Source organism: Lepidochelys kempii, chromosome 6 (genome assembly GCF_965140285.1).
Source record: "Lepidochelys kempii isolate rLepKem1 chromosome 6, rLepKem1.hap1, whole genome shotgun sequence".
Classification (NCBI taxonomy): Eukaryota; Metazoa; Chordata; order Testudines; family Cheloniidae; genus Lepidochelys; species Lepidochelys kempii.
Genome location: NC_136385.1, coordinates 93599225 through 93621006, shown reverse-complemented (window position 1 = coordinate 93621006; position 21782 = coordinate 93599225). Strand labels below are relative to the sequence as shown.

At 44.8% G+C, this 21782-nt stretch overlaps 1 protein-coding gene across 3 annotated transcripts in view; it reads right to left on the bottom strand.

The window, feature by feature from the left end:
* The window catches only part of ADCK1 (aarF domain containing kinase 1), a 142072-nt gene that overhangs the window by 119765 nt on the left and 525 nt on the right, over nt 1–21782 (bottom strand). For 2 of the 3 annotated variants that reach the window (XM_073349309.2, XM_073349313.2), the window contains exons 2-3: nt 13479–13615; nt 5097–5180 (exon numbers count right to left, since the gene is read on the bottom strand). In XM_073349309.2, coding sequence (XP_073205410.1) covers nt 5097–5180; nt 13479–13615 — 221 coding nt within the window. The remainder of the gene's footprint in view (nt 1–5096; nt 5181–13478; nt 13616–21782) is intronic. The other variant, XM_073349315.2, reaches the window with a different exon arrangement.

Genomic DNA, 21782 nt, shown 5'->3' with positions numbered 1-21782 from the left:
ACCAAGCTGAGATATTCCCCAGACACCTTAGTCAAACGCACATGTTTAATAAAACATAAAATAAGTTTATTAACTACAAAAAGATAGATTTTAAGTGATTATAGGTGATAGCAAACAGATCTAAAGCAAATTACCTAGAAAATAAACTAACAACACAAACTGATCTTAACATACTAGATAGGTAAGATATGAATTAGCAAATTCTCACCCTGAGTGATAAGCAGGCTGGCAGATTCTTAAGGCACAAGCTGCCTTTGCTTTGCAGCTGGGGTTTCCCAGGTTTTCATACATAGGCTAGAAATCCCTTTAGCCTGGGATCATTACTTCCCCCTGTTCAGTCTTTGTTCCTCAGGTGTTTCCAGGTGTGTTGTTGTAGGGAGAGTGAGGTACCATCATGATGTCATTTCCCCCTTTTATATCTTCTTCCCACTTGCTGGAAAGCTCTTTTGCTGTGACCTGGGTCAAATAGTTCCCATTGTGTAGTGCTATCTCTGAGAGGTTTCTACTGTACACAGTTCCTAGGGTAATCCTTGTGCTTGTGTGCATTTCCTCAATAAGCCATTAACATTGTTTTGCCTTTTTACTGTTGTACCTGAAAGGCTTCTTGTGGGTGTTTTCAACCTCACAATATGTTTCAGTAACACATACACAGCCAAACTTCATAACTTCACATACGACAATAGTACATACATGCCAATGAGATATTAATATCTAGCAGCTCAAGACTTTTAGAATGATATCTCACAAGGCACACTTTGTACAAAACATATCCTAATTACATGACAGTGGTGAATAAGGAGGTGCCAGGGTGTCACATCGGCCATGCAGCATTTCTGTACCAATGGGCAAGATGGCACACATCTAATTGCTACTACCACCACGCTTTGATGCCAGCCCTGAAACAAACTTTGTGTTTTGTGACACCTTCAGATCTGAAGGGGGGGATCTGCAGAAAGACAACAACATCCATTTATGAAGTATCAACAGTGGCACCCAGATACTATTGTGATGAGCTTGTTCGAAATGCCCCAAGGTAGGTAAAAGAGAGATTAGAGAGACAGCGACATTACGGAGAGGCTGTGTTTTCCCAGAAGGAGAGGGAACGTGAAGAAATATCACAATCCAGAGAAGGAAGAAAGACATCAGGTAAGAATTCACCAACCTGACAAAGGTGGCTGAACCAACATCCCTCATCTCCCTTGTGATCTGAATTACACGAGAGGATGAGCAGAAGACAATGCCCACTTTAGCATGTGTCCCACCAACAACAAGTTAAGCGAACCAGCAGGAATGATCAGGACCATATCATAAACGTGTGAAAGTACTGATCTCCCGGGGTGCTCCTGACACTAGACACACACATATACATTTTACTGAGCACCCAGTGTCTCCAGAGCTAAACATGGCCACAGATGACCGCAACATCACTGGATCAGTACTTACTGGCATTAGCAGCAACTGAAGGGAAGTGCCAGGAGTGCCATGAGATTCCTCCCTGCAGACTGAAGATTAGGGTTACCCTGCTTGCCAAGCCACCAAGGTTGATTGGAAGGGTTGCTCTGGCAGGTGTGAAACTTACATGGCTCATGCCAGTTTCACTCCTGATACTGACAGCTATAAGTATTGGCAGAAGGAGTGGCAAGGACAGGGCTCTCATCTCACTTGGTTGCTGGGAAAGGGCATGGGGTACTAGCAGAGAAGTAGCTCCCCACACCTCTTGGCTGGAGCAAGGGAGAGGCAAAGAGAAGTGAGAGCATCAAGATGAGGTTAACAGATCTCAGAGAGACATGGCTACATCCCAGTTCACACTGTTGTCTCACAGAAAGTAGTAAATACTCCCCCAATTTGCAGATCATCAAGAGGTGCTGAGAACTGCCTAGCTGAGAACATTAGCATCAAAAGTGGCCCATGAGGGACAGAAAAAGAGAGTGAGATTGAAGAGGTTTCCTTGGAGCTAAGTGGGAACCTGGCTATGAGTCCCCAGGGAACCTGTTTCTTTCTTAATCTGCTTTGTATTTAATTGTTTCCTAATTACTATGTACCTGTTTGGCCCCAACAGGCTCAGGAACTAGTGCTGCCACTGAGGTTTCCTATCTCTCGACTGAAACAGTGGGTTATTCAGAGTCTCCTGTTTAGCTGCTGAACAGAAATTATTATTACAGAACGAGCATCGTGTTCTTTATATTCCAGCAGCACCCACAATGTTCTGCGTACTGTCTACACTCACAGGCAGACACAGTCCCTGCCCCATGGAGTTGGCAGGCTAAGTGAGTGAGCAGCATACAAAGGGCAGAAGACATGGGAGGAAACAGCCAGTCAGAATATATATACAATATTTTAAAATAAATACCAGCTATCCCCAAGTCATTCTCTATTGGGCCATTGTCAGTCGGCTAGTTTCTTGTAGCTTTGTTAACTGATGTGGGCCTTGACGAGGGATGTGAGAGAGAAGGTGGTAACGGCCGTTTGGATCGGTCCAGGCCTGGACGATGAAACAAAAAATAGTCGTGGGAGCAGCACATAAACAGGGGGTTGAGGCTGGCATCACTGCCGGAGTAAAGGGTGGGGGTGGGGAGGCTGACAAGATAGGAGATGTCAGTGCCAGATTGAGAGCCCTGAAGACTGATGGCCTCTGTTTATCTACAGAACAGATGCAGCATGGGCAACCCCCGGGGCTGGTGTCCCTCACAAACACTTACTGCCACCTGCCAGTGCACCATGCCCCTGGAGGGACTCACCCTCAGGCTGAGAAGGCAATGCAGTCTCTCTTGGCCACTACTGATGGCCAACAAGAGGCCAATTAGTGCCAGGTCTGATGGTGGATTTTCTGATGACTCATCCATGAGGCACCAGACTGAGACCCAACAAACACAGTCCACAGAGACCACTGAATAGCTGTCAGGTAGTAAAGGCTTTCAGTTACTACTCATCTGGGGCTGGATTGGGACCAGTGCACTATAAACAAAGGACTCTGTATGCCGTTCCCCAGTCGCACTGCAGGGTCATTGTCTTCTGCATATCTGACACTTTGCTAGCTCAGCCATCCCAAGTCTGGTGCTAGAAGGCCACGTTCCTAGTTATTGTCAGCTAAAATGCTCCTCCCCATTATACTCCCCCAACAGCAAGACAAGCCAGGATACTACGCTCACTGAAGGAGTTTCAGCTGCTCATGCTATGCCTGAATTTGCTTCACAGCCTCCATATCCCTGGCTTTCCCCTCTCAGCAGCCCAAGACTTGAAGAAAATGCAGGCCATGGCACTAAGCCCTCTTGCATTGCATTGACTCATCCTGCCAAGGCACAAGTGCTGACACAGCGAGTCTTGGCTGCCAAGTGGGGAGAGTACAGCACAGCTCCAATGAACAGGACCCTTTTCTGCTGCCCAGAGCACATATCGGCAAACCATCAGATGCAGCATGACAGAGGTTAATGAGGCCATGGAGACACATGGCAAAAGGTTGGAGTTTTGCAAGGGCTGCTGGGAACAGCTGTCAAACTACAAGCAGTCTGTAGCACCGGCAACTCCACCACCTCAGCTTCTCTCCGAGCAGCTACAATGCAGCCCTTCTGCAGACCCAAGTTTCAAAGGTACAGTCTTTTTAAAACACTTCTAGTGCTGGGGAAGGTGCCAGATTGACAAGCCTGGGATCTGGAGGCTTCTGAGCCAACAGCTACAACTTAGGCAGCGGCAGAGCAAGCTTTCTCCCATCACACTGCTCACAGGCCTGATCAACTCTAGGAGAGTTCAGTCTCCCACTCAGTCCTTGGCCACTACGCTAAAGTTGCCAACACAGGTGTCAGTTGATTATGAGGGCAGGTCGTGTGCTGTGCACGCCTGTCCACTAGGAACTGAACTGAGAACCCACCACCTCTATTTGCATAGACTAATGGACAGCTGCCAGAAAGTCGTGATTTTCACTCACTACCAACCAGTGCTGGATTGGACCCAGCATCCAAGAGTGCAAGCCATAGTCCTCAGGGCTACTGGAGAGTTATGGAGATGGCAGAGACATGGGCAAACACAGAGAGAAAGCTCCAGACTCCCAAATTTGTCAATCTGGCATCTACTACCAGTTCCTTAAAGTGCATCAGTGACACTCATCTGTGATCAGAAGAGCTACAATAAACATTATTTCTTTAGTTGAAGGAGAAGGTGAGAGCAACCACAGGTTGCTCTGCAAGACACTCTTAAGCACTTTGCATTAGTTAAACCAAAATATATGTTACTAAATACTAAGAGGAGTTGTGTGGGGCATTGGTGGTGGTAGTAAGGGGATGGATGGCCCAATCCACTAGCTCTTCACCTCAGGACACAGGAGTCTAACTCCTACATGTGTTAGGTGAAAAATTAAATAGGCTTGGTAGTCCTACTGCAAAATTACTGCCTAATTTGGCATAGATCAGCACAATCCATATTCTCTACTCTGAAGAGTCCCCAGCTCTAGTTCGGCAGAGGGGCTGCAGGGCAGGGACAGGACTGAAACACAAGGATCTGTGGGTCAGGATTGAAGGGCACTGGCAGTGCAGGTGGGGAGGGCCCAGAACTGAGAAACAAGAGATCTGCTGGACAAGTTTGAGAGGCCTTTGCGGAGAGGTTGTATTTTATATCTTCATTCCTGTCACTACAGATGCTATTTTTATTCATATTAATTAGTTACATCAGAACACAGTGACAGAAAGCCTGGCAGCGAAGAGTCCCTTAGATTGCCCAATTACTTCTCAGTTTCTTCAGGGATGCTCTGCAGCCCTGACTGATCCCAGAGGATTCACCACTCGTCCACCATATCTGCCCCATGTTAATTCACTCAAACCTTGTGTTACAGCCCGCACCTACTAACTGGCCAAGCAGGACAGAGACAAGACTCTCTTGCTGTTGCTAAGCAACACAAGGCCACCTGTCTTCCCACTCCCCCAGCAGCTCAGTGCACTACATCAGTAGCGCTCCACTTCAGTCTAAGCAGCAAGGAGCCTGAAGTGGGAATCATCCCAGTGGCTGACTGACTAAGCCAGTAGCTCGGTGGATTGCATTGCCTTTGGTAGAACTCTCTTTGCTTGCCAAGCCTCTGGGGACAGAGCCCTGTGCTGTGGTCACCTTACCTGTGATTTGAGGTAGGCATACTCCTGTGATCCATATGGGACACTCCGAAGAGAAGTGAGGTAGTCATAGGTGATAACAGCTGTCTGAAAACCAAGCCAGAAACAGTATGAAGACTCTGCAATAATCTCTGATCAAGCAACAAACTTTTATTAAAGGGACTCTTTCTATTTAGCTTTAGGCCCTAAATTTAAGTTTAGTTTAAAATAAAAGGGTCACAAGGAACAAAAAGTAATACAAATAAAAACATTCATGTCAATGAAAATCAGTGGTTTACACTTATGGAAAAATTCCCTGCAGGGCAGGAAACTCAGTAACATGGAACTATTAAAAACAAGTAATACTCTGTACTTCTAGAGCACCTTCTATTCCAGGCCATCAAAGCACTTTCCAGGCATTAATGAATTAAACATCCCAGCCCCCCTGGGAGATAGGTCAGGAAAATGTCCAAGTGGGGAAAATCGAAGGACAGAGCAGGGAAGTGACTTGGCCAGTGTCACTCAGTGAGTCAATTGCAGAGCCGGGAACAGAACTGAAAGAAGCCTGGATACCCAATCATGTGTCTTAGCCACAAGCCAGGCCCCACAATGTACATGACAAGCAGGATGTGAAACTAACCAGAAACAGCCTGAGGCTTGCATGTGAACGGGAGTCTTTCCCTTTTCCTCCTACCCAATCCCTGAAGGCAAATCCAAGATAGGTAATGTCAGAACAGCTGCCATGGTGTCAATTGTGATGTCTAAGCCATTACTGAAGGGATGGGTACAGGAGAGGTCAGACTACCACCCATCCGTACCACAGCTACTCCTGTGGTTTGGTAACTGATTAGCATTACAGTCACCTTCATTGGTTACAAATAGCACAATTCAGTTTGTATCCACGTAGCAGCTTTTCAGCTGTTGTACTCACACCTACTACACTACCTGGCTGTATTCATACCAGTGAGTGCTGGGAAAACCTGGGCAGCTAGCCCTTCCTCCTGGCCTCAGCCGGGGAGAGAGTGGCCAAAAGATATGCAAGCAGAGCAGCGGAAGGGGCAATGCTTTCTGGGATGTCCAATGCACAGAGAGAACCAGTCAACCTGGTTACAAAGATATAATATGGGGATCCAACTACATGCAAAAGAACAATGCTATGACCTGGTTAAGGAAGACAACCATGTAGCGAAGCTACCAGCAAGGGTGAAACACTCTTAGCTACCCTAGTTATTAACCCTGTTAACAATGTGACTGGGTGGACACAAACCATGTTTGGAGTTGACCAGGCAACTGGTCATAAACTAGGTTAAAAGTTGTAATGTAGACAAGGTAACCCTTTTCAAGTGCCTAAGTGACCGATGGGCCTAAATCCTATTTCCACAAGAGACTCAGGCACTGAGGAGTGTAAGTTTCATTAAAATTAATGAGGAGTTAGGCTCTGAAGATCCTAGATCACGTTTGGAAATGGGACGTAGATGCTTTTGAAAATGTTATCCTAGGCCTAAAGTTCCTCTCTCTCTCCACAGTCAGGAAGGGCAGGAATGGAGTTGGAAATATTCAGAGCATTTTCTCTAAGTTCTAGCAGCATTGGGCATGGAACACTTGTTGTTATGAACCACTTAATAGCAGATTCTCTGTAATGGAAGTCTTTTAATCAGGATTTGAGGATTTCAGTTACTCAGCCAGAGGTTGTGGGTCTATTACAGGAGTCGGTGCATGAGGTTCTGTGGCCTGCGATGTGCAGATCAGACTAGATGATCACAACAGTCCCTTCTGTTCTTAAAGTCTACGAGTCTAATTGTAGCACGTGCAATAAGAATTCCCATCTGGATTTCAATCTCCACTACCACCTCGGGGCTCAGTCCCTTTGTAATGACAAGGGCCATCTGCAACAAACAGATCTGGGGGGAGGGATAGCTCAGTGCGGGGGAGAGATAGCTCAGTGGTTTGAGCATTGGCCTGCTAAACCCAGGGTTGTGAGTTCAATCCTTGAGGGGGCCATCTGGGACAAAAATTGGGGATTGGTCCTGCTTTGAGCAGGGGGTTGGACTAGATGACCTTCTGAGGTCCCTTCCAACCCTGATATTCTATGATTTCCAAAATCTCAAAACTTACGGGCATTTGATTCTGTGGTGGGATGAATGCCCAGCACCACTATAAACCTTGATGGGCCCCCTTACACAAAGTACAGCTAATATGTTCACAAGCCCAGCTCTCTGGAGACAAAGGAGACAATGTCATTTCTGCATTAAAAAGAGAATCACTAGACATGAGCAATGGACAAACTGTGGAAGTCTCAGACAAGCCTCAACCCAAAGCTCTGTGCTCTGGGGTGAGGTTGGGAATCAGATACAAACAGGGTTTTGCGCCTCCCTTTTTGAATGGAGGTTTCTGATATTTCCTGGTTTTGAAGTTGGAAACCTGTTAGGAGAAGCCTTTTCTTGTGATTTTTCAGCCCTTCCTGTCTCTGCTGAAGCCAGGAGCTGCAGAGGTACGTGAAGAAGTATTTGGAGAAAGACTTTACCAAGCATTTTCCAACATCAAAAAATAGCTTTGGAACAGGGGGACCTTTGGATCAGCTTTGGGTGAAGGTTTGGGCTGGTTCTTATGTTGTCTCTTGTCCATGAAGGTAATTATCACTTCCAACTTGAAAAGAACCAGCTACAGTATGCCCTGCATTACAGAGGAAGAGGGAATTTAATTAAGCAGTTACTAATTACATCGTAATCTTGAACAACAAATTAGTATTATGATGATTCTGATAGGCAACTCTGACATTGCTAAATCCCCAAAAGTGTCTCAGATGCACTTCAGCTAAGGCATAGGATGTTAACTTGATGCTTTCTGAAAAGGCAGATTCAGTGTTAGACCCTGGAAGAAGCAGAGGGCAAACAAAGCAGCTTTGTCAGATTTCTAATGCTATCCAGAATGCAGAGGTTTTCTTTGACTTGCTGCTATCCAGGCCTCGAAGAGCACCTCACTTTCATCAAAGATTAGTTCTTTGCACTCTGTGCTCCAGAGGAACTGATCTTCATAAGATATAAGAACACCTATGAGATCATCCAGTCCCTCTTGATGGCAATGCAGGATTAGTGCCCAATAGTGCATTTTCCAGCCTTTAGTCGAGTCTAGTTTTAAAATTCTCAGAGGATGGAGCTTCCACTTTGAGTTATCCAGTTGCTGGCTTCCCACTCCCCTCAAGTTATCAGCTGATCTCCCCATCTCCTGGGAGGAGGTCCCCACTCAATGTCCCTGCCTTTCAGTGTTTTCTCTCTGCTGGTCCCTCAAAGACTGACCAGACATGAGCAAAACCCGATTCCCCAAACCTGAGCTCAGGCAAGAGTTTTCCCCCAAGCCACATAAGCAAGGAAGTTTAACAAGGACAGATGAATAAGCATGGATAAATTGAGAACTGATGCAAACCTTCTAGCAAAACTCAAACTCGCCAGAGGTCTGAGGATATAGTGGCAGGTCAGATTTGTTGTCTTCCCTCTCCACGTTTTTTTTTCATGTTTACAACTGTTGCTGCTGAATTTGGCCTGCACACGTCCCTGGAGACAGTGCCCCTAGCTGCAGCCTGGCTTTGCCCCAAGAGGTTGAGTTAAGCATCCACACTTTTGGGTACTTCTCTGAATATAAGTTTTGAACATTTTGAAGTTCACCTACCATGATTGAAGCCCTCCCTCCCCCCCAGAAAATCACAAACAATTATGGGAGCTTACCGACTAAGTAGGGGTCTGCCCAGGCTGGATTAAAGGACAGGCATTATAGGCCCACATCAAGGTCCCGAGCTCCCAGAGTCACATGTTTGCAATAGAATCTAAGCCCTCATTTTAAAGAAGTCTCCATCCCTTATAGTTAGGGAGAAACACTTGAAAATTAAGGAGTTAACACCCTCTGACCCTCATAAAGAGCAGATCCCTAGGGCTGGGAAGGCAGAGTCATTAGTGCAGCAGCATAGCAGAAATTCACACTGGAGCAACCTGACCATACAGGGCCTTGTGTATGTTAGAAGAAATAAACCATTTTAAAAAGAATTCTACACATTTTTTAAAAAAAATAGAGTATTCCAGTACTTACAGGGGCTAGAGACCACCAGCAGATTTTATTGTGGGATATTCTGTTTGCGGCTGCTGCTGTAAAACCCTGTAATATGTGGAGGCAACATGGTCTAGTAGTGGATTGAGCCTGGGAGCAATGAACTGCTGACTTCTAACAGCTCTGCCACCGACACCCTCTGTGGCCATGGGCAAGTCACTGCACCTCTCTATACCTCAGTTTCCCCTGGGGTGTATGGGTGATCAGTGGTTTTTGTACAGTGAACATAAGAACGGCCATATGGGGTCAGACCAATGGTCCATCTAGCCCAGTATCTGGTTGTGACGTTGCACTCCATATGTTTTTATGAAAATATGCTAATAAGTGTGACTATCATGCAACTGGAATATGCTTCATGCAAAAGGTCTCTTGTAAGGTATCATTACAAAGCTTAGAATCTACTGAGTGTGGTCATCCTATTTGTATGAATGTATCATTCTTGTATCTGAAACTAGGAATATAAAATATAACTCTGAGGTCTTACTGTAGTTATGCAAAGTGCGAGCCATTAATGATGGTTTAAAATCTTGATGGCTCCCATCAACAAAGACAATTGACTGTAGAAGGCTCGGTTTACTTGCAAGCCTTCCTGTGAGTCAGGCCTGGAAGAACGAAGGCTTCGGGTCTCAGAGACCACGTGACCATGTCACCTGGTACTGGAATCGATCTTAAACCTGGTGCTTTTCTATTTAGAAGGAGGGGTGGGGACCCAAAGAGACAAAAGATTCCCGCCTTGTGCCAAAGATGTATAAGGGGGTGGAACAGAACAAAGGGGGCTGCAATCATGAGAAATCCCCTAGCTACCACCTGAGCTGGAACAAGGACTGTACCAGGGAAGGGATTGGGCCCAGACTAGAAAGGAGTCTAGTCTGTGAAAGAAGCTTATTGGAACATCTCTGAGCGTGAGATTTACTTGCATTTAGTTTCTTACTGTAGTAGGCTTAGACTTGCGTGCTTTTGTTTTAATTTGCTTGGTAATTTACTTAGTTCTATCTGTTATTACTCGGAACCACTTAAATCCTACTTTTTATACTTAATAAAATTAATTCCTGGGGGAGCAAACAGCTGTGCATATCCCTTTATCAGTGTTATAGAGGGCGAACAATTTATGAGTTTACCCTGCATAAGCTTTATACAGAGTAAAACGGATTTATTTGTGGTTTGGACCCCATTGAGAACTGGGTATCTGGGTGCTAGAGATAGGAGGACTTCTTAAGCTGTATTCAGTTAAGTCTGCAGCTTCTGGGGGACATGGTTCAGACCTGAGTCTGTATTTGCAGCAGGGTAGCGTGTCTGGCTCAACAAGGCAGGGTACTGGAGTCCCAAGCTGGCAGGGAAAATGGGCTCAGAGGTAGTCTCAGACCATCAGGTGACAGTCCCAAGGGGGTCTCTGTGACCGAACCCGTCACACCGGTATTTCCACAGTGGTCAATGACAGGTGCTTTGAAGTGAATGAACAAAACAGGCAATCATTGAGTGATCCACTCCCAGCTTCCGGCAATCAGAGGCTACAGACACCAAGCACATGGGGTTGCATCCCTGAGCATCTTAGCTAATAGCCATTGATATACCTAGCCTTCATTAACTAATTCTTTTTTTTAACCCAGTTATACTTTTGACCTTCACAACATCCCCTGGCAACAAGCTCCATAAGTTAACTGTGCGTTGTGTGAAGAAGTACTTCCTTTTGTTTGTTTTAAATCTGCTGCCTATTAATTTCCATTGAGTGACCCCTAGTTCTTGTGTTATGTGAAGGAGTAACAACACTTCCACATTCACTTTCTCCGCACCATTCATGATTTTATGGACCTCTGTCATATCCCCCCTTAGCCATCTCTTTTCCAAGCTGAATAGTCCCAGTCTTTTTAATCTCTCTTTACAAAGAAGCTGTTCCGTACCCTTAATCATTTTTGTTAACCTTCTCTGTACCTTTTCCATTTCTAATATACCTTTTTTGAGATGAGGTGTCCGGAACTGCACACACTATTCAAGGTGTGGGCATACCATAGATTTATATAGTGTCATTATGATATTTTCTGTCTTATTATCTATCCTTTTCCTAATGGTTCCTAACATCCTGTTATTTTTTTGACTACCGCTGCACACTGAGCAGATGTTTTCAGAGAATGACTCCAAGATCACTTTCTTGAATGGTAACAGCTAATTTAGACTCCATCATTTTGTATGTGTAACTGGGATTATATTTTCTAATGCACATTACTCTGCATTTATCAACATTGAATTTCATCTGCCATTTTCTTGCCCAGTCATCTAATTTTGTGAGATCCCAGCTCTTCACAGTCTGCTTTGGACTTAACTATCATGAGTCATTTTGTATCATCTGCAAATTTGGCCACCTCACTTTTTTCCAGGTCATTTATGAATAAGTTGAACAGCACTGGTGCCAGTACATATCCCTGGGAGACACCACATTTACCTCTCTACAATCTGAAAACTGACCATTATATTCCTACCCTTGGTTTCCTGTCTTTTAACCAATTACTGATCCATGAGAGGACCTCCCCTCTTATCCCATGACTGCTTACTTTGCTTAAGAGCCTTTGGTGACGGACCTTGTCAAAGGCTTTCTAAAGTCCAAGTGCACTGTATCCACAGGATCACCCTTGTCCATATACAGTATTGTTGACCCCCTCAAATAATTCTAATAGATTGGTGAGGCATGATTTATCTTTATAAAAGCCATGTTGACTCTTCCCTAACAAATCATGTTCATCTATATGTCTGCTAACTATAGTAAAGAACAGAATTTCAACCAATTTGCCTGATACTGAAGTTAGGCTTATCGGCCTGTAATTGCCAGATCACCTCTGGAGTCTTTTTTAAAAATCAGCATCACATTAGCTATTCTCCAGTCATCTGGTACAGAAGCTGATTTAAGTGATAGGTTACATACCACCTTTAGTAGTTCTGCAATTTCATACTGGAGTTCCTTTAGAACTCTTGGGTGAATACCATCTGGGCCTGGTTACTTATCACTATTTAACTTATCAGTTTGTTCCAAAACCTCCTCTACTGACTCCTTAGTCTGGGACACTGAAATGATAAAGTGCTAAGTACCATACTTTGCATTATTTTTAATAAGGTGGTGGGAGTTGATGTTTCTGCCATACACTTCCAAAACAAACATCTTCTTAGGTCCCAGACATTCCTCACATCACTTTCTGCTCTGGCCTACACATCTTTCCAGCCTGCATGTATACACGGTAATGGATTCTGAGATCAGCTACAGAACCTACTTCTTGCAGTCCTGCTCTCAGGAGGCACTCCTTGTAATTCTCACTAATGAAGCGTTTTTAAAAAGTGCAGACGATGCAGGCTGACAGCTGCTTAGCACCAGGGGCTTGTAAGTGATGGAATTCCTGGCCTGAAGCGACAAACGTATGGCACAACAGAGGTGCAGGGCAGACTGATCTCCTACACAGTTACTGATCTTCCTTGTTTCTGGCTGCTAATGGATTCTCCAGAGAGGGCTCTCATGGAGAGGGTCACAACCTGTCTGGCTGTCAGCTGCCATGCTCATGTTTTTGGATGCTGCGATCAACATCTGTGGTGAAATGAAGGTAACACGCATCCAGGACTAGTGGGGCTCTTCGGCATTTATTTTAGAAACAGTGTGTGTGCTGCCCCCACATGCGTCTCCTGCCTTACCTCTCCCATTTTACCCTTTCCCTGACAATAATCCCCCACAAAACACATTCAGACACCTTCCCCTCCCCAAATTCCTCCCACTAAGGACCCCTAGAGACAAAGATTACAGGCAGGGTCCCAACACAGTATTCATTCAGCAACATGGTCCTTTCAATGAGCTGTTATTGCAGGGGAAAGAGGAGCCACCATCAAGGATGTGGTAAGCAGCTTCAAAGCAAAATGACTGGAAAAAGCAGTGGGGTGATGCAAAGGACTGAGTTCTGGATAAGAAGTGGATGAAGGGGATGTGGGGTAAAGAGCCATAGCAAAGTGGGTGTAGGCCCCACAGGGCTGTCCAGATTGAGTCCTCAATAAGGTATGTGTTCACTCATTGTCACAGCGTCTCTCTTCCTCTTCACTGTAAATTACCGGCTAGCCCTTCTACGTGTTTAACCTCTTTTCCCCACACAAATAATAAAACAGAGAAAAACCCAAATTCCTGGAGCTCAGAGCCAACTATGCTCTTGAAATATATCAATACAGTAAACTAAGCACCAGGACTGAGCTCCTGTGAACTACATTTCCCTCTTGAGGATCCTTCTAACCCAGCCAGTAAATCTCTCACCCTACCCTCACACAACCTGCCAGGGTGCAACTTACTGTGGCAATGGCTCTGCCCACCCGAACAGCTCCAAAATCATTGGGATCCAGGTACTTGCTGCTGTACAGGTAGAAACCAGAGCTGGCTGCTGCCAGAGAGACAAGTTTCAAGGCCCTTCTGGCCATCCTGGCGACCACTGCAGAGACACAAAACAGGAACCTTCACCACTTGAGCGGAAGAAGGGAGTACATGAGGAACAATTCAGGCCAACCTTGGCCAAAAATTCAAAGTCATCCAAATGCTTCCTTCCAGAACTCATTTTTCAGGTTGATCAGCTGTCAAGTGAGCATATGAAGGCCTGTTAGGGCAGAGGACCCTATTAGTGCAGGCCTCATGGTTTCTATCTCTGGCTATGAGAGGAGAGTGTGGTCTAGTGCTTAAAGCAGGGGCCCTGGGAAACAAGTCTTCCAAGTTTTCGTAATCCCTGCTCTGCCACTGACTGGAGAGCTGCCTGGCCATGCCTCTGTGTGGGAGCTGGGGAGGGGACATGCTGCTACTTCTGGGAGCTGCTTGAGGTAAGCACCATCCAGAGCCTGCACTCCTGAGCCTCTCCCTGCGCCCCAACCTCCTGTCCCAGCCCTGATCCCCCTCCCACCCTCCGAACCCCTTGGTCCCACCCTGGAGCACCCTCCTACACCCCAAACTCCTCATCCCCAGCCACACACCCCAGCCACACCCCCAGTCGGAGCCCTCACCCCCCCCGCCACCCCAGCCCGGAGCCCCCTCTTGCACCCTGAACTCCTCATTTCTGGCCCCAACCAGAACCCTCACCCCTTCCAGTACCCAACCCAATTTTGTGAGCATTCATGGCCCGCCACACAATTTCTATTCCCAGATGTGGCCCTCGGGCAAAAAAGTTTGCCCATGCCTGGTATAGATCATAATAAGACCACAAGCCCAGGGAGAGAAGGATATTTTCAGGAGTTTAGGGAAGGAAGGAGAGTCCTAATCAAGGGGGACGAGTGTGAAAGGGGCTTGCTTGGTCCTGGGAAGGAAACCAGGTGATTTGGGGAGATCCAAAATGGGGAGTGAATAAAATGAAGGTGGATGATTGGACTTAGGTGAAATAAGATGGAGAGTGGGGATACCTGATGCTGGTGAGGGTAACCCTGAGAGTTGTAGGTTGATGAGGGTCTGAGAAGAAAGTTTGTGGGGTAGGGAGGTGATGAGAAGGAGCTGAGCGGTTCAAAAGATGGTTTGCAGACTTGATGTATGAAGAGAGGGAAATTGTGACATGTTGGAGGTGCTTGGAGGAGTAGGACTGACTTGGAGGGGGCCTAGCAGGTACAGGGGTGCTGGAATCATGGTTCTGCACCCAAAATGAATAGCACTTGTAGTCTTATACCTATACCAACCCCCCGCCTCAGTGCTACAATACTTACAAAGTGGGATCTGAGTTACTACAGAGAATTCTTTCCTGGGTATCTGACTGGTGAATCTTTCCCTATGCTCAGGGTTCAGCTGATCGCCATATTTGGGGTCAGGAAGGAATTTTCCTCCAGGGCAGATTGGAAGAGGCCCTGGAGGTTTTTCTCCTTCCTCTATAGCATGAAGCACAGATCACTCGCTGGAGGATTCTCTTCTCCTTGGAGTCTTTAAACCATGATTTGAGGACTTCAATAGCTCAGACATAGGTGAGAGGTTTATTGCAGGAGTGGGTGGGCAAGATTCTGTGGCCTGCATTGTGCAGGAGGTCAGACTAGATGATCATAATGGTCCCTTCTGACCTTAATGTCTATGAATCTATACTTCTCTGTGCCTTAGTTTCATAGTGATCAGTAGGCAGGTGCACAAGGAGCTCCGTTCTAAGCTTGTTATTATACTGCAATAGTTGTCTACTACCTAGAGGCCACAAATAAAAGATCAGGACTCCACTGTGCTAGATACTGTACATACATAAAACGAAAAGATGGTCCCTAGCCCTAAAGGGTTTACAATCTAAGTATAAAACAAGAGACAACAGGAGCATAAAACAAACAGCAGGAGCACAAGGCAACAGTGAGTCAGTTATGATTAGTGTAATAAGCAGTAGTCACAGCACACCAGCTGCCTAACCATTATCATGAGTTTTGTAGGTTTTAGTAGGTTTTAAAAGGGGATTTAAAAGAGGACAGTTACAGATTTTTACAGGGAGCTCCTCCCATCGTGGGAAACACAAAGGTGCCTGTTGAAAAATGTTCCAAATGGACAGGCAAGGCTGTCATTATTGATTGAGTGGAGGGGTGAGGGGCAATGTCTCAATAGATGATAGGGTAGAGATATTCCATGAAGTGCCTTAAAAGTAAAAACAAGTAGTTTCTGCTTGACGCAGTGGAAAAGGGGAGCCAGTAGAAGGAGGCAAAGAAGGGGGTGACCTAGCCAAAGTGACAAGCCAAGAAGATACCTGCCTTCTCATCATCATAGGGGAAGAGGCAAAAAATGAATAATCATTTATGATCCTGCCTGAGGCAGTATGGTCCAATAGTTAGAATATGAGACTGGTAATCATGAGACCAGCGTTCTAGTCCGGGTTTTGCCTTTAGCTCAACGTATGATCTTGAGCAAACCTCTTAACTTCTCACTCTCGGTTTCCCTATCAAGTGGGGAAAACAATAATATACCTGTTTCCCTTCTTTAAAGGGCTGTATTAACTACTTATGTTTGTAAAGTGCTTTGAACATGAATTTTATAAGTTCTATTATTATTAATTGAGGCATTTTAGGGTTCGGCAGTTTTGTTTTAATGTTAGGCTCTAACTAGATTTCCCCCCTCCCCAAAGGATTTCATGATGTGTCAAAAGCTCTTTAACATTCTCTCTTACCTCTAACATTGTCCTTCCCTGCTTTATTAAATGACACTTTTGATTATTCAAACCTGGAAAGTGTTTACAAATCCACTGTACTTTTTTCCCCTCATTCCATTGATGCAGTTTTTCCTTTTATATTTCATTTATCTTTGGCAATGGAATTAGGAGGGTCAGTTTCATTTTCCGTTTCTAATCAATTTCACTCCAGTTAAGAAAGCCTAAGGCTTCTGGTTTAGATACCCAGCAATTAAAGGAAAAAAATTATCCACATTTCTTTTTTACTTCTATCACAGATCACTACAATCACTTGTGAGTACGCTCTCCCTAATGGCAGGCCTTGGGGCTCTACTTCACTCCAAGGGGAGTCCTATGACTCTACCACTCTTAGACTAGATCCCAGACTTCAGCATCCCTGTTCCACAGAGGGGCTCCTTCAGAACAGTCAGTTTGGTCTGGTTCCCACAGGAATCGGGAACTTGGAAACTTTGGCCTGGATCCAAAAAGCAATCTAGGAGTCGCAATGTTGAACATCACAGAGCCTAACTTTCAGGTACCTAGAAAAAAGTCACAGAACAACACTGCAACCCACAAAGCCCGAGTTAGGCACGCAGGCTTCCTATATAATGAATGGGGAGAGTTAGGTGCCTTAGAATGAAGTTCATAAAAGCAAGCATGCTAGGCGGGGAGCCATCTAAACTAGCCAATGGGAGATGCTGACAACAGGTGTGTGTGCTAAGCCCTGTCCCTCTCACACCATTAGGAACCTATCTCTGTGATCCATGATCCTGGAGACAGGTGGCTTAGACACCTAAATTGTTTCTTGAGGGAGGAGTTAGGCACCTTCCTTGCTCCACACAAAACAGCCAGAGGAGGTGGCAGGGGAAGAGAGAGAGAGACAGAGGGGGAAAATCAATCTTGGGTCTCCCACATCCCAGCTGAGTGCTTGGTAAATTGTTCCATCGGTTAATTACTCTCACTGTTAAAGATTTATGCCAAACTGTTAAAGATTTATCTCCAAACTGAAATTTTCCTAGCTTCAACTTCCAGCCATTGGATCATGGGACACTTTTCTCCGCTCATTATTAAATATTTCTTCCCCACGCAGGAACTTACAGACTGTAATCAAGTTATCCCCTTAACCTTCTCTTTGTTCCACTAAACAGACTGAGCTCTTTGAGTCAATCACTCTAAGGCATGTTTTCTAATCCCTTCATCATTCTGGTGGTTCATCCCTGAACCATCTCCAATTTATCAACATCCTTCATAAATTGTGCACACCAGAACTGGACACAGTATTCCAGCAGCGGCCACACCAACACTACATACAGGGGTAAAACAATCTCTCCACTTGTACTCCAGCTTCCCCTGTCTATGCATCCAAGGATTGCATCAGCCCTTTTGGCCACAGCATAGCGCTAGGACCTCATGTTCAGCTGATTATCCACCACCACTCCTAAATCTTTTTCAGAGTCACTGCTTCTCAGGATAGAGTCCCCTATCCTGTAAGTATGGCCTACATTCTTTCTTCCTACGAGTGTGTGTGTATATATACACACACACACACACACACTTAGCTATATTAAAATGCATATTGTTTGTTTGCATTCAGCTTACCAAGCAATCCAAATCACTCTGTATTAGTGACTTGTCCTCACCAAACACCTGTATACAACTGTGGTCTCCAGGCACAAACAATGGAGCACACCATATCTAAAAAGAAAAGGAGTACTTGTGGCACCTTAGAGACTAACCAATTTATTTGAGCATAAGCTTTCGTGAGCTACATGATGAAGTGAGCTGTAGCTCACGAAAGCTCATGCTCAAATAAATTGGTTAGTCTCTAAGGTGCCACAAGTACTCCTTTTCTTTTTGCGAATACAGACTAACACGGCTGTTACTCTGAAACCCACCATATCTAAGTGTCCCCTTCGTCCTTTCACAGGGGCCTGAAGGACATTCACCAGGACAATGTGATGGCTATCAAATCTAGATATAAATTTGTAGTTGTTGCTACCTACCCAAGCCATACAAAAAAAGACGACCACCTGTCCTCTTCATTATTTACCATTCTCTCAATTTTTGCGTCATCTGCAACCTTTACCAGTGATGATTTTATGCTTTCTTCCAGGTAAAAATGTTAAATAGCACAACGCCAAGACCAAATCTCTGCAGGACCACCCACTCAATGATGGTTCCCCATTTACAATTACATTTTGAGACATATCAGCTAGCCAGTTTTTAATCCATTTAATGTGTGTCATGTCAATTTTACATTGTTCTAGTTTTTTAATCAAAATGCTGCATGGTACCATATCAAACACCTTTCGGAAGTCTTAGTGTTGATGTAATATACTATTATCTTTATCAATCAAATTTATAACACCCTCATAAAAAAAAATCAAGTTAGTTTAACAGGATCTATATTCCATAAATGCATGTTGCTTGACATTCACTATACTATCCTCCTTTAATTCTTTATTAATCGAGTTCCATAGCAGCCAATCCATTATCTTGCCCAGGACCTTCATCAAGGGCCAGATTTTGCATGGGACCAGATCATGCCTCCTAGATCAAGCCCCGCACAGGAGTTAGGCATTCATCCGCCTATCTTCCCCCAGTTTGTGGATCATTCTGGGGCTTAGGCAGGAGATACGCATCAGGCTGCCTAGAGGGAGGCAGCAATGTACATGCTCAGAGGCAGAAACTTAGGTGCCTAGGAAACTTTCACCCTGAAAACTTAGGTACCAACACCTACAGCATTTCACAGGAGTTTCATGGATTGCAGTGGAGCCTAAACTGGGATTTAAACACCTAAATGTGGGGTTTAGGTGCCTAAATCCCTTTGTATATTGGGGGTCTTTGTAACTAGCAAGGAACAGTTCATCCTTTCAATACAAGGCATTATCGGTGAACAGAAATGCGTTAAAACAATAAAGGTCTACACGGCATGAATCTTACTTAACCTTTATTCCTTCTTTGCAAGTTTTAGGTAACTGCCACCCAACCTAATACCCTAGCAGACAGCCCCTCACATTCTCTTAGCATCTCCTTGTCAAAGCCTATCCCCCCTTCCTCTCTACAAAGGTGTCTTTAAGGGTTTAGCGTCCCTTTGATCCTAGGTTCAGGCCAGGGAAAAATAAACTTGCAAGCCTGGTTGGAGCCAAGCAGGTGGGCATTTCCCAATTAATGACTCCCCCAGGGTTCCCTTAAGGACCGTTGGTATTCTCTCTAGAAGCATCTCATCTCTGACATTATTTCATCACTTGTTTGCTTCTCCCCAACAATCTCCTTTGATTTAACTCATTGCAATCAAGCAGAATAATATCAAACAGGTAAACTGAGCCACATATACTTTTCATAGAAATATTACAGACATGCCCCAGGCTCTCCACAATCTCCAAAATATTTTATGGAATAGTTTGAATTAATAACATTTCTAGTCCTATTTTTTGATAAATTTGAGGCCTAAACTACTTGGTAGTGTCTCCTTTTAACAAAGAAAAAAACATGTGTGTCTCTTTTGTTTGTTTTCTTCCCTTCTTTATTATTAAGAACATTTGTCTGAAAACAGGATATAGGTCCATCCGTTCCCACATCTTATTCCCACCTGAAGCCACATTCTGCAGTTTGTGACATCACAGCTATTTCCACTAATTGGAACATCACAAGCAGAGGCTGACAACTTTAGGTGGGAAATAATCAGCAGGAGCAGCTGAGCTCTTAAGCAAGAAAGATCCTGTTTTCATGCTAATATCTCTTAGTAATAAAAAGGGGGGGGGGCAAAAATAACTCCAATATAAGAGATAGAAATAGACTTGGCAGAACCAATTGTATCTCAAGGTTTTCCGTAAGGTGTCAGTGAGTCTTTACCATGTAAATGAGCTATTGCGAAATCCCTAGGGGTATCTTAAAGACACTGTCAGCTGTGAAATATGCCTCTCAACCTAACTGCCTTTCATTATTAAGATCTTTGCTAATGAATCACCTGCTGCTCTTCCTCTATAGACAAACTGGCTTGTTTGACTTTCACTTGCCTTAGTCCATGATGCAGCTTAAGTACCATGTGTGTCACTTACAACCAAACTGACCTGAGCTCCCACATTCAATCATTTGACTTGTGTAACTATAGATCCTGCATTGTATGTGTGGAACAACTATGAGCCTGCCTGCAATAATTAATTAAATAAATAAATGATAATAAAATATTTAGCATCTTCACATTTTGTTTTGTGTTTGTTTTCTTTTCATTGACTTTCATACTAGTGAAAGTTGCTGGATTGACTTGGAGTCTCCAATTAGTCAGCACACAGATACTGCACAGGCAGCAAAGGCATGTTTATTCACCAAAGTGTCTGAGCCTTGCCCCGGAGAGACATCCCTTCTACACATGAAGGAGGAATTAAGTCTCTGACCTCTGCAATCCTTGGTCTCTCATCTGAGATAGACAGCAAAGAAAACCAATGATGCCTGTATAACTTTTCATATAGGCCATTAAACAACCACCAGATAACGACGATCGTCAGTCACTACGGACCTCAACAAGATGCAGACTGGGGACCCTAGCGCTATTCACACCATTTCAATGTTTGCAATAATATGAGCGAAAGGACTAAATGTTAAACTTATATATGATTTAAGCTATTTATTTGTGACTGGACTTTCAAGAGGTCCTGAGCACCTGCAGCTGCCTAAAGCCAATGGGCCTTGAGGTGCCGAACACTTCTGAAAATCAGGCCATTGATTTTTCTCAACTCAATTAAACTTTGTGGGAGGGTGCAGCTTTCAGATAAGGCAACATGCAGAGGATAGAAATTAAAACCAGAGGATGGCACTTCATGAGGAACCCTAGATCTTCAGCCACAATCACAGATGCAGCAGTTACCCTCATGGCAGTGAAAAGAAAGCGTCCAGAGTATTCTAAACTTCTCTGGTGCCCTACATTACCGGCGAAGGAGAACTCAGGCAACGCGGCAGTAATTACAATGGTAAGCACTGTGCTGTGAGGTAACCCCCACTACCAGTCTGCTTCAGGGGTCAGAGTCTCTGTGCCAACTGCGCTCCTCGTCTTACTTTTAGCAGGAGGGCCGAAGACGAGATTTTACCAGCGAGTAACACTGTGGGTGTCCCAGTGAACACGAGACAGAAACACTGAATGCATCCGATGAAGTGAGCTGTAGCTCACGAAAGCTCATGCTCAAATAAATTGGTTAGTCCCTAAATTGCCACTAGTCCTCCTTTTCTTTTTGCGAATACAGACGAACACGGCCGCTACTCAGAAACAATGAGGAGTCCTTGTGGCACCTTAGAGACTAACACATTTATTTGGGCATAAGCTTTCGTGGGCTAGAACCCGCTTCATCAGATGCAGGGAGTGAAAAATACAATAAGCAGTACATAGAGTACAGCAGAGGAAGACAGAGGCTCTGAGACCGACCCCACGCTGAGGGCGCCCCCTTCCAAACGAGCGCCAGGGAGGAGGCGCTACCGGAGCCGACCAGGCGGGGCCTGGGGGAGAGCA